At 43.4% G+C, this 12,156-nt stretch overlaps 1 protein-coding gene across 1 annotated transcript in view; it reads left to right on the plus strand.

Annotated features, from left to right (window-relative positions):
• LOC124033749 (E3 ubiquitin-protein ligase Arkadia-like) overlaps positions 1-12,156 on the plus strand; it is a 40,163-nt gene that overhangs the window by 3,134 nt on the left and 24,873 nt on the right. Inside the window, 1 exon segment of the mRNA XM_046345969.1 lies at positions 8,471-9,453. Coding sequence (XP_046201925.1) covers positions 8,556-9,453 — 898 coding nt within the window. The 5' untranslated portion in view covers positions 8,471-8,555.

Genomic DNA, 12,156 nt, shown 5'->3' on the forward strand with positions numbered 1-12,156 from the left:
TTCCGTCCCCTTTGCAGTATGCAATGCTGTCAATGTTAGCAGTGCTGGTTGCGTCATACGACATTAGATAGAAGAATCCCTGTAATTGTGATGAGGATGACATTTTAGCTTCTCAGAAGGGCCTGTCATTGCGGCAATGTATGAAGTACTGTGCCTGCTTATTCAAAGCTGTGCGCTTTTTGTTTCTTGGCTAACATTTTGGCTACCTTTTTGTAGAGACAAGAATGTGTAACTTCCTGTTCTGCAGTTCATTGCATTGGTGTGGTGTTTTCTACAATTATTGACTGGTAGAGGTACTGTATAATGAGTTCTGATACACCTCACAATTTGAGTCACACCTTGCACAGAACACATTGACAAACCTGCACTAAAAATAGTAAAAGATATATTAGGTAAAGGTTTGGGATAGGTTAATAATTTGTGTGTCCTTGCGTTGGTGGTAGATTTGGTTTTTCTGCAGCCATTGCTGAAATGGTGTGCTGTGAAGCTCAAGATAGGTCTGCGTTGTGCTCCTCAAGGAATGAAAGCAGTTTCCCATAAACAACCCTCTCCTCTGAAATGTCTCCACCTTGGTGCCAGGGGGGATTGATTGCCAAGGTGGCTGTCCACTGAGGCTGCTGTGTTGCTGAGTGTCATGCGCTGCTTGCTCTGTGGCACAGGAGCTCATCAGTGGCTCACGGGGGGAGCCTCAGAGGATCATGGTTTGGGGCTTTGGTTCCCTGGCAGCAGTTATACATCGGAACCCAGGGAGGGGGTATCTCAGAACGCCCCAGCCCTAGTTCCCAGAAGTCTCCACCTGCGGCATCTTCTTTCTCTTTGATCATCAGATGGAAACACAGACATGATACATGAGTGTTTTCATGAATACTGTATCAGGTATTTGTTCAGTGCTACTGTCAATGTTAGTTTGCTATAGTAGGCTAGGCTACACATTGAGCGCTCCTGGCCAGATACCCTCTCCTGTTGTCTAGTCTGTGAGGTGGATATCGTGTTTTAATGGTAGTCAACTCAGGGCTACACAAATCCTCGAGCTGTGTAGGATTCGTGAGGAAACTTGTCAGTTTGGATTCCAGCCCTACCAGCATTAAATCTGACTTCAGTCCTCTGCCAGCCTACATGGTAGGGTTTCGACACCAACCTGTGCTTTCTTTGGCTGGAAGGTCTGTCAGTTTATATTGGGTAAATGCAGGATTTGAGTGCTTTCCTACCTACTGTGATGATCCCTAGTGATTGACCCACTCAGGGTTCAGTTGCTGTTTTGAAGACAAGCACCCACACAATCCTTGTTCCCTGCAGGCTTCTACCTACTCATGGGTCAATGGGGTTTAATATGCATATCGTGAATTCCAACGGAAGGTCAACCTGAGAAAGTAATGTTGTCCTTTTAAAGTGAAACCAACATGCCAAGACTGTATACACTCTCCCCAAAGGGTACTATAGACCAACTCATCCAACTTTTAATTTATATTTTGTCCATTCTGTGAGACATTTTAAATTTGTGGTTTTGCATGCAAATGTAACATCCATAACTCTAGAATCACTCTTGTCCAAACAATGGGTGGGGGAAGTGGCTTCCACCCCAGGCACTCACTGACTGACTGGGTTTTGCAGTAGGTTTGCATTCTAGTGTATGCTCACACATCAAATTACACTCCACTACTTTCCTGGTGCAGATTTTAACACACTTTATGATCACTAAATAAGCTAATAGTGCTGCTTGCTCACGTCGTGTGGTGTTGTGTAACATCCGGATCTCAGGGTCAATGAATGGAATGCAACAGACTGAATATGATTGCAGTATTTGCTACACAGTGGGGCAACAAAGTATTTAGTCAGCCACCAATTGTGCAAGTTCTCCCACTTAAAAAGATGAGGCCTGTAATTTTCATCATAGGTACACTTCAACTATGACAGACAAAATGAGGAGAAAAAAATCCAGAAAATCACATTGTAGGATTTTTAATGACTTTATTTGCAAATTATGGTGGAAAATAAGTATTTGGTCAATAACAAAAGTTGATCTCAATACTTTTATATACCCTTTGTTGGCAATGATAGAGGTCAAATGTTTTCTGTAAGTCTTCACAAGGTTTTCACACACTGTTGCTGGTATTTTGGCCCATTCATCCATGCAGATCTCCTCTAGAGCAGTGATGTTTTGGGGCTGTTGCTGGGCAACACGGACTTTCAACTCCCTCCAAAGATTTTCTATGGGGTTGAGATCTGGAGACTGGCTAAGCCACTCCAGGACCTTGAAATGCTTCTTATGAAGCCACTCCTTCGTTGCCCGGGCGGTGTGTTTGGGATCATTGTCATGCTGAAAGACCCAGCCACGTTTCATCTTCAATGCCCTTGCTGATGGAAGGAGGTTTTCACTCAAAATCTCACGATACATGGCCCCATTCATTCTTTCCTTTACACGGATCAGTCCTCCTGGTCCCTTTGCAGAAAAACAGCCCCAAAGCATGATGTTTCCACCCCCATGCTTCACACTAGGTATGGTGTTCTTTGGATGCAACTCAGCATTCTTTGTCCTCCAAACACGGCGAGTTGAGTTTTTACCAAAAAGTTATATTTTGGTTTCATCTGACCATATGACATTCTCCCAATCTTCTGGATCATCCAAATGCTCTCTAGCAAACTTCAGATGGGCCTGGACATGTACTGGCTAAAGCAGGGGGACATGTCTGGCACTGCAGGATTTGAGTCCCTGGCGGCGTAGTGTGTTACTGATGGTAGGCTTTGTTACTTTGGTCCCAGCTCTCTGCAGGTCATTCACTAGGTCCCCCCATGTGGTTCTGGGATTTTTGCTCACCGTTTTTGTGATCATTTTGACCCCACGGGGTGAGATCTTGCGTGGAGCTCCAGATCGAGGGAGATTATCAGTGGTCTTATGTCTTCCATTTCCTAATAATTGCTCCCACAGTTGATTTCTTCAAACCAAGCTGCTTACCTATTGCAGATGCAGTCTTCCCAGCCTGGTGCAGGTCTACAATTTTGTTTCTGGTGTCCTTTGACAGCTCTTTGGTCTTGGCTATAGTGGAGTTTGGAGTGTGACTGTTTGAGGTTGTGGACAGGTGTCTTTTATACTGATAACAAGTTCAAACAGGTGCCATTAATACAGGTAACGAGTGAAGGACAGAGGAGCATCTTAAAGAAGAAGTTACAGGTCTGTGAGAGCCAGATATCTTGCTTGTTTCTAGGTGACCAAATAATTATTTTTCACCATAATTTTTCATCAGAAGACCGGTTTGAATTAGCATCATCGCTAACAGCTACACAAAGTGGCAGACGCTCGCACCTCACACAGACGGGCATTCTCATTGCCTCTTCAGAAAGTTGCAGGAAATACAAATCACTGATGCATTCTGTTCTTGTCTTATGATAAACTTGGGCAAATGTATTACTTTTCAGTACATTTACTTGATTCCCTACTAATTTCAACGTTTTTGAATATTGTTGAATTCCGTTTTAATGTCTGGATTCGGTGATTCCTCCATTCTCCGCATCGTGGATTTTATTGGGCCCGTCTAACAGTAAATTAATGTCTTTGAAGATTAGACAGAACAGAACCTTCACTTACAATAATGTGTGCATTCTTAGAGCCTATGCCACTAAAGCTGTGTTCACATTGGCAGTTTGAAGTGACTCAAATCCTCTTTTTTTTTTTCTTTTTTTTTTGCATATCTGATGCAAATGTCCTTTTCCTGCAGTCTGAACAGCCAAAAGGGACATGGAATCTGATATTACAAGCCACATTTGAAACCACCCTACATGGTTTTGAAAGCACATACAAATCTGATTCCTGGCCTTGTGACTTGTCTGAAGGGTCAAATCTGATTTATTTGCTCTCAACTGGTTTTTAGACTGCTATTTACATTTACATTTAAGTCATTTAGCAGACGCTCTTGGCATATCTTGTTGCTTGCTAGCTACTCTGACAGTTTGATTAGATAGAACATGTTAGTTTGACAACCACACACTAGGGGTCGACCGGTTTAATCGGAATGGCTGATTTAATTAGGGCTGATTTCAAGTTTTCATAACAATCGGTAATCTGCATTTTTGGACGCCGATTATATTTCAATCCACGAGGAGACTGCGTGGCAGGCCGAACACCTGTTACGCAAGTGCAGGCAGCAAGGTGTCATGGTAAGTTGCTAGCTAGCATTAAACTTATCTTATAAAAAACAATAAATCTTAACTAGTGATTGTCAACTACACATGGTTGATTATATTACTAGTTTAACTAGCTTGTCCTGCGTTGCATATATTCAATGTGGTGCCTGAAATTGTGTCACTTCTCTCGCGTTCAGTGTAAGCAGATTCAGGGTATATGCAACAGTTTGGGGTCGCCTGGCTCGTTGCAAACTGTGTGAAGACTATTTCTTCCTAACAAAGACCGTAATTAATTTGCCAGTATTTTACATAATTATGACACAACATTGAAGGTTGTGCAATATAACAGCAATATTTAGACATAGGGTTGCCACCCGTTCGATAAAATACGGAACCGTTCCGTATTTCACTGAAACAATAAACGTTTTGTTTTCGAAATGATAGTTTCCGGATTTTACTATATTTATGACAAATCTGGAATTTCTGTGTGTTTATTATATTATAATTAAGTCTATGATTTGATAGAGCAGTCTGACTGAGTGGTGGTAAGCAGCAGCTCGTAAGCATTCATTCAAACCGCACTTTCCTCTGTTTGCCAGCAGCACTTTGCAATGCTTGAAGCACAGCGCTGTTTATGACTTCAAGCCTATCAACTCCGAGATTAGGCTGGCAATACTAAAGTGCATAATAGAACATCCAATAGTCAAAGGTCTATGAAATACAAATGGTATTGAGAGAAATAGTCCTATAATAACTACAACCTAAAACTTCTTAACTGGGAATATTGAAGACTCGTGTTAAAAGGAACCACCAGCTTTCATGCAGTTGAAGTCAGAAGTTTACATACACTTAGGTTGGAGTCATTAAAACTAGTTTTTCAACCTCTCCACAAAATGTATTGTTAACAAACTATAGTTCAGGCAAGTCGGTTAGGATATCTACTTTGTGCATGACACAAGTAATTTTCCCAATAATTGTTTACAGACAGATTTATTTCACTTATAATTCATTGCATCACAATTCCAGTGGGTCAGAAGTTTACATACACTAAATTGACTGTGCCTTTAAACAGCTTGGAGAATTCCAGAAAATTATGTCATGGCTTTAGAAGCCTCTGATAGGCTAATTGACATCATTTGAGTCTATTGTGGGTGTACCTGTGGATGTATTTCAAGGCCTACCTTCAAACTCAGTGCCTCTTTGCTTGACATCATGGGAAAATCAAAAGAAATCAGTCAAGACCTCAGAATTATTTTTGTAGACCTCAAGTCTGGTTCATCCTTGGGAGCAATTTCCAAACGCCTGAAGGTACCAAGTTAATTTGTATAAACAATAGTACACAAGTATAAACATCATGGGACCAAGCAGCTGTCATACCGTTCAGGAAGGAGACTAGTTCTGTCTCCTAGAGATGAATGCACCTTGGTGCGAAAGTGCAAATCAATCCCAGAACAACTGCAAAGGACCTTGTGAAGATGCTGGAGGAAACGGGTACAAAAGTATCTATATCCACAGTAAAATGATTCCTATATCGACATAACCTGAAAGGCCGCTCAGCAAGGAAGAAGCCACGGTTCAAAACCGCCATTAAAAAAAGCCAGACTACGGTTTGCAACTGTACATGGGGACATGTATAGTTACATTTTTGGGATAAATGTCCTATGGTCTGTTGAATCAGAAAATAGAACTGTTTGGCCATAATGACCATCGTTCTGTTTGGAGGAAAAAGGGGAAGGTTTGCAAGCTGAAGAACACCAACCCAACCGTGAAGCACTGGGGTGGCAGCATCATGTTGTGGGGGTGCTTTGCTGCAGGAGGGACTGGTGCACTTCACAAAATAGATGGCATCATGAGGCAGGAAAATTATGTGGATATATTGAAGCAACATCTCAAGGCATCAGTCAGGAAGTTACAGCTTGGTCGCAAATTAGTCTTCCAAATGAACAATGACCCAAAACATAAACAATGTCTTAAGGACAACAAAGTCAAGGTATTGGAGTGGCCATCAGCAGAAAGCCCTGACCTCAATCCCATAGACAATTTGTGGGCAGAACTGAAAAAGCGTGTGAGCAAGGAGGCCTACAAACCTGACTCAGTTACACCAGCTCTGTCAGGAGGAGTGGGACAAAATTCACCCAACTTATTGTGGGAAGCTTGTGGAAGGCTACCCGAAACGTTTGACCCAAGCTAAAGAATTTAAAGGCAATGCTACCAAATACTAATTGAGTGTTTGTAACCTTCTGACCCACTGGGAATGTGATTAAAGAAATAAATGATTAAATACATCCTTCTCTCTACTATTATTCTGACATTTCACATTCTTATAATAAAGTGGTGATCCTAACTGACCTAAAACAGGGAATTTGTATTAGGATTAAAATTCAGGAATTGTGAAAACTGAGTTTAAATGTAGTTGGCTAAGGTGTATGTAAACTTATGACTTCAACTGTATGTTCTCATGTTCTGAGCAAGGAACTTAAATGTTAGCTTTTTTAAATGGCACATATTGCACTTTTACTTTCTTCTCCAACACTGTTTTTGCATTATTTAAACCAGATTGAACATTTTTCATGTTTTTTTTTTAGACTAAATTGATTTTTATGTAATATATTAAGTTAAATTAAAAGTGTTTGTTGTTCATTCAGTATTGTTGTAATTGTCATTATTATAAATAAATACCTCTACTACACACACGCACATTAGTGAATGTGCTAGAAAGGTAAACGGCTAGCTAGTTGACTGCCCTAGCTAGTCAAAAAGGACTCGTTCTGAAAGTTGGCTCATCTTATCCTCGAGGCATAATGTCTTATTACATGATGCGTTTATACATTCGAAGCGACTGGGAAACGTCCATGACAGCCATTGTCACCTCAGCTTCTGAGTGATTTTGGTGGTGGTGTTCCTGCTTCCTATCAGCCTGCACTACTGCGCCCACACCTGTCATTACAATGACAACTAGCGTAACCATGTCAGCAAAATAATTTTGACTAAACTCCCACATCTAATTTGATTACTTGTAACTTGCTGTTTGGACAGTCGGTATTCCAAAGCGGTTTTGAAAAACAAAACCGATTTGAGCATTAAGGCCTGTAGTGTGAACAAGGCTTTATACCATAGAGTTCATTGTTTTCATACTGAGCCTTGTGTCAATACACAGGATATTGCAGGCTGGAGAATGGCAATTAGTATGTCTTTACACATAACTGTTTAATCAGTATGGCTTCATTAGGCCAACCATTATAAGGCTTCTAAAGAATAGCTAACAATGTCCAATTCAGCTCACTTGTGTCATTTAAATAAAACACATCTCATAAAGTAGGATTTTATTCTGATTCTCAGTTTGAGGTTTTTACTGGTGGATCAAGTATAGGAAAACACCACACTGCCAGCTGTGTGTGCACATTATACCACACTAAGAAGTAGGCTAATGAACTGAGCCAACGTGCCTTTTTAAACTAATGGCTGCTTTCATAATTCAAAGGACTTGAGGTGACTGCACTGAAGTAGAAGACATTTTACTCTGTCCTACCATTGGTGAAAGGCTTCTTTTGAAGTATAAACAGTGTGATTAGACAATTTTAGGACAGGAGGATGTGTGATAAATGGAGAGGGAAAGCTTGATAAATGGTGAGGGATCGATAGGAGGAAACCGGTGAGACTAGGCCTATATGAAGGCCTAGAATCTTCCATCTTGGTAAGAGTTTGCACTAGGCTAGTATTTTGATGCCAGCATGCTTGTTTATATTTACAAGATCGATATCAAAGGGATGCATGCTTAGCATTGGGTGCTTGTAGCCTGGTACCTTCTGAAGCTATAGACCAGCGAGTTCTGCAGTCAATTCTGTTCCGGTAATGCCATTATGAAAATGTCTCCTAATCTCCCCACGCAGCATTTCCATGGTTTTATCACTCTACAATAGAGAATTGAGCTGGTAAAAGATATGCTCCAGTGTTTGTTTCCACCGTTTCCATATTGCCAGGCTGCATGACCTTACTTTGCTCATCAGTTTCCTTCATTACAGCATCAAGCCTAGTGAACATACTGAGATTAGTCCCAGATTACCACCCAGTCTGAGTCACGCACTGCCAAGAGTGGATAATACAACAAATGCTACACAACTGACTCAGCCCAAGGCTTCAATTAATTTGCTCTCACAAACAAACCATGATGCGCTGTTTTTGCCTTTCTCCTCGTACACGATGAGAGAGCAAGCGCCTCTATATTACCACAGCATGTAATTATTATCATAATACATTTAGCCTATCTTTCTGTTTTATAAATTGCCTCTATTAACAAAGTGCAATTATTATTTTTCAGCGTGTCTAACGTTTATCTTCTCTTGTTTCACAGAACTAGGTTGGTTGCAGGCCCGCCAATGGACCTATAGGAGCTAGCGGAAGTTTAGTTGGCATTGCGTCTGCGTGGACCAGGCAGCATGAAGAGCGAGGTGCCCTCTGAGGCCCAGGGTAGACAGGAGCACCTGAAGGGTCCGCTGGCCAACCCAGAGCCCATGGAGACGGCCAAGAGCTTCCCTGCCAACATGGAGGTGATCGGCAAGGCAGGCAGCGAGTTTGCACCACTGTGTGCCGAGACCAGGCACCGGCCCCTGAGGGACATAGGGGCCCGCAGAGACCCAGACAGGGGCCTGCCTGGACGCAAAAAGCGCAAGAGCCAACAGCCAGGGCCCTCGGACTGCTCCCTGAAGGAGGGTCGTGTTAGTGAGGGCTCTCTTCCCCTTCAGCGCCACCAGCCAGATCTCTTGGAGCGACGCAGTGAGGACGAACGCAACCCAGAGTCCTCATTCAGTGACTGTGCCTCCTCTCCCTCCTCCAGCCTGCGCTTCGGAGATTCGGATACTATGAGCTCAGAGGAAGAGGTGGAGGCTGGAGGGACGGGAGCTGCAGGGGGTCCGCAGCCAACACAGCAGGCGCCGGTCTCCACCACAGGGGGCGTGACAGGGGTGGGTCTGCGCACCATTCTGGGTCGGACTCGGGGAAGCCGCTCTCATAAGTGGGCACGGTCAGAGGTGGAGCCGGTGCTTCTGAAGCGGCCGTGTCTGAGCGGGCGGCGGTCACTGCATAGGAAGCGGATTGTGAAGCCTGGGCCCGGCGGCATCCAGAGGACTCAGAAGCAGAAAGAGCGCCTACTTCTCCAGAGGAAGAAGCGGGAGGTAATCGCTCGCAGGAAGTACGCGCTGCTCCACAGCACCAGCAGCTCCAGTGAGGAGCTGACCAGCGGGTCATCCTCACCCTCGTCCACAGAGGCAGAGGACGAGCTGTATGTAGACGGCGGCAGCAGCAGCAGCCAGCCAAGCAGCGCAGCTGTGGCCACAGGTAAACTTACCCTCCTTATGCACTCTAGTGTGTGCTTCCGATCTTTTCTCTTGCGTGCACACACACATTTTTAAATAATTTTATTTGAATTACACAGTACAGTCGACGGATTCAAACATTTAATATGTCATGTGTATATATGGACATTTATGGATACAGAAGCACATTCTTCTCCATACAGCCCCGCTGCCCATTACAGCTGACACAGAGCAGTACCTCGCTAGCTGCTTTGTCCTACGCAGGTCTGCAATCTGAAGCCCACATACGGTCAGCCTATGTACATGGTAAAGGCTCCCAAATATCAGCACTACAAAGTTTGCAATTATAGCCAAGGCTGTTCAGACGTGACACAAGGGGCTGGTATTTCAGCAACTTGTCAGTAAAGGTCTGCTCCATCTACGAGTCAAAAGAGTAACCCACTTCCAGAATGAGCAACCCCGCCCCTACAACATCAATAGCTGGCATTTTGTGAGAAAAACACACACACACAATCACCCATAGAGAGGAACATCTTCCTCACTCCTCTGACACTGAGCTTGCAATGACGTATGACATGAAGCTGCTCTGACCAGGGTAAATTGTACTGATCATTACATTTTGTACATTTTAGTGATTTACCAGATGCTCGTATTCAGAGCGACTTACAGGAGCAATTAGGGTTAAGTGCCTTGCTCAAGGGCACTGACAGATTTGTCACTTAGACGGCTCGGTGATTCGAACCAGCCATCTTTCGGTTACTGGCCCAATGCTCTTAACCACTAGTCTACCTGCCACCCCACAAAACAGACCACAGGCAAAGGAGTCCCTCACTATTAGCCAGCCAGCCAGAGTTGAATCACAGTTAGACTCCACCCGTAGCACCGTTCACTCCTGTCCAACTGCTCTGTTTCCCAGCTGTCTGCTTTGCAGGCCTTGTTAGTATGGAGTGGGGGTGGGGAGGTCATGGACGTCCTGATGTTGCAGAGCCAAACATCTCATAATTTTGTCCACATTAGTCAGTCTGTTGCATCACACCCCAGAAATGTGTTGTCAAATTCCTTCATGTCAAATGAATCTAATGCAAGCTAATTTCGGTGAATCCGCTTTGCTCAGAATTGAGATCAATTCCATATTTTTTGCCTCAAGAGAAAAGACTGAGCAAAGGAATGCATGAATGGCTTTCAGAATGTACATTTACAGTGTGTATGTACACAGCCTATTGCTACAGTTTTATCCAGTCTCACTGTAAGTGTATTGGGGGGAATATATTTGGCCTCTGGTGTTGTTCTCTGGAAATGGGATGTGTAGCCTGGGGGCCAAGCAACCATTACACTGTTTTTGTTCCATCATGCTGAAAGATGTCCTACCAGGCCTATTTGAAGACACTCAGAATTGGGATTTCTTTCACCAGGCTGGCAGCACTTTCACTCTCACTGTAGCCAGAACTGTGTGTTGTTTACGGTCTCCCTCTCCCCCATTATTTGGAAAGACACTTGATTTGGAAGTGAACATCAACCGAATGCTCGTTACACTCTCAAACACATGACTCCAGTAAACTGTTACTTTATTTAGAGAAAATTATCAAAATAAAGCTCTAGTAAAACATACATTCCTCCTCTGATTGTGGAAGAGACCATTTTAATCCCTGAGCCTAGTTTGGTTTGTGGCTGACCTTCCCCGCTCTGTGTGCTCAACAGCAATGAGAAAAGCTGCCTAAATATTGATTGATGAATTAGCTCACTCAGAGCTAGGCTATTTTATGAGCAAAGCACAATATCACAGGACTAGGATGGGTGTGGGTGTATCTGTGGGTGTATCAAATTGTATTGGTCATATACACATGGTTAGCAGATGTTAATGCGAGTGTAGCGAAATGCTTGTGCTTCTAGTTCAGACAGTGCAGTAATATTTAACAAGTAATCTAACAATTTCACAACTGCCTAATACACACATGTAAAGGGATGGAATAAGAATATATTCATAAATATACGGATGAGCGATGGCCGGGCGGCTTAGGCAAGATGCAATAGATGGTATAAAATACAGTATATACATATGAGATGAGTAATGTAAGATATGTAAACATTAAGTGTCATTTTTTTAAAGTGACTCGTGATCCATTTATTATAGTGGTTACTGATTTGAGTCTGTTTGTAGGCAGCAGCCTCTCTGTGTTAGTGATGGCTGTTTAACAATCTGATGGTCTTGAGATGTTTTATTTATTTTTCATTCTCTCGGTCCCAGCTTTGATACACCTGTACTGACCTCGCCTTCTGGATGATATTGGGGAGACCAGGCAGTGGCTTGGGTGGTTGTTCTTGATGATCTTTTTGGCCTTCTTGTGACGTCGGGTGCTGTAGGTGTCCTGGAGGGCAGGTAGTTTGCCCCCGGTGATGCGTTGTGCAGAGTGCACCACCTTCTGGAGAGCCTTGCGGTTGAGGGCGGTGTGCTTGCCGTACCAGGCGGTGATACAACCCGACAGGATGCTCTCAATTGTGCATCTGTAAAAGTTTGAGTGTTTTTGGTGACAAGACAAATGTCTTCAGCCTCCTGAGGTTTAAGAGTTGCTGTTGTGCCAACTTCACCACGCTGTCTGTGTGGGTGGACCATTTCAGTTTGTCCGTGATGTGTACGCCAAGGAACTTCAAACTTTCCACCTTCTCCACTACTGACCCGTCGATGTGAATAGGGAGGTGCTCCCTCTGCTGTTTACTGACATCCACG

Source organism: Oncorhynchus gorbuscha, linkage group LG04 (genome assembly GCF_021184085.1).
Source record: "Oncorhynchus gorbuscha isolate QuinsamMale2020 ecotype Even-year linkage group LG04, OgorEven_v1.0, whole genome shotgun sequence".
Taxonomy (NCBI): domain Eukaryota; kingdom Metazoa; phylum Chordata; class Actinopteri; order Salmoniformes; family Salmonidae; genus Oncorhynchus; species Oncorhynchus gorbuscha.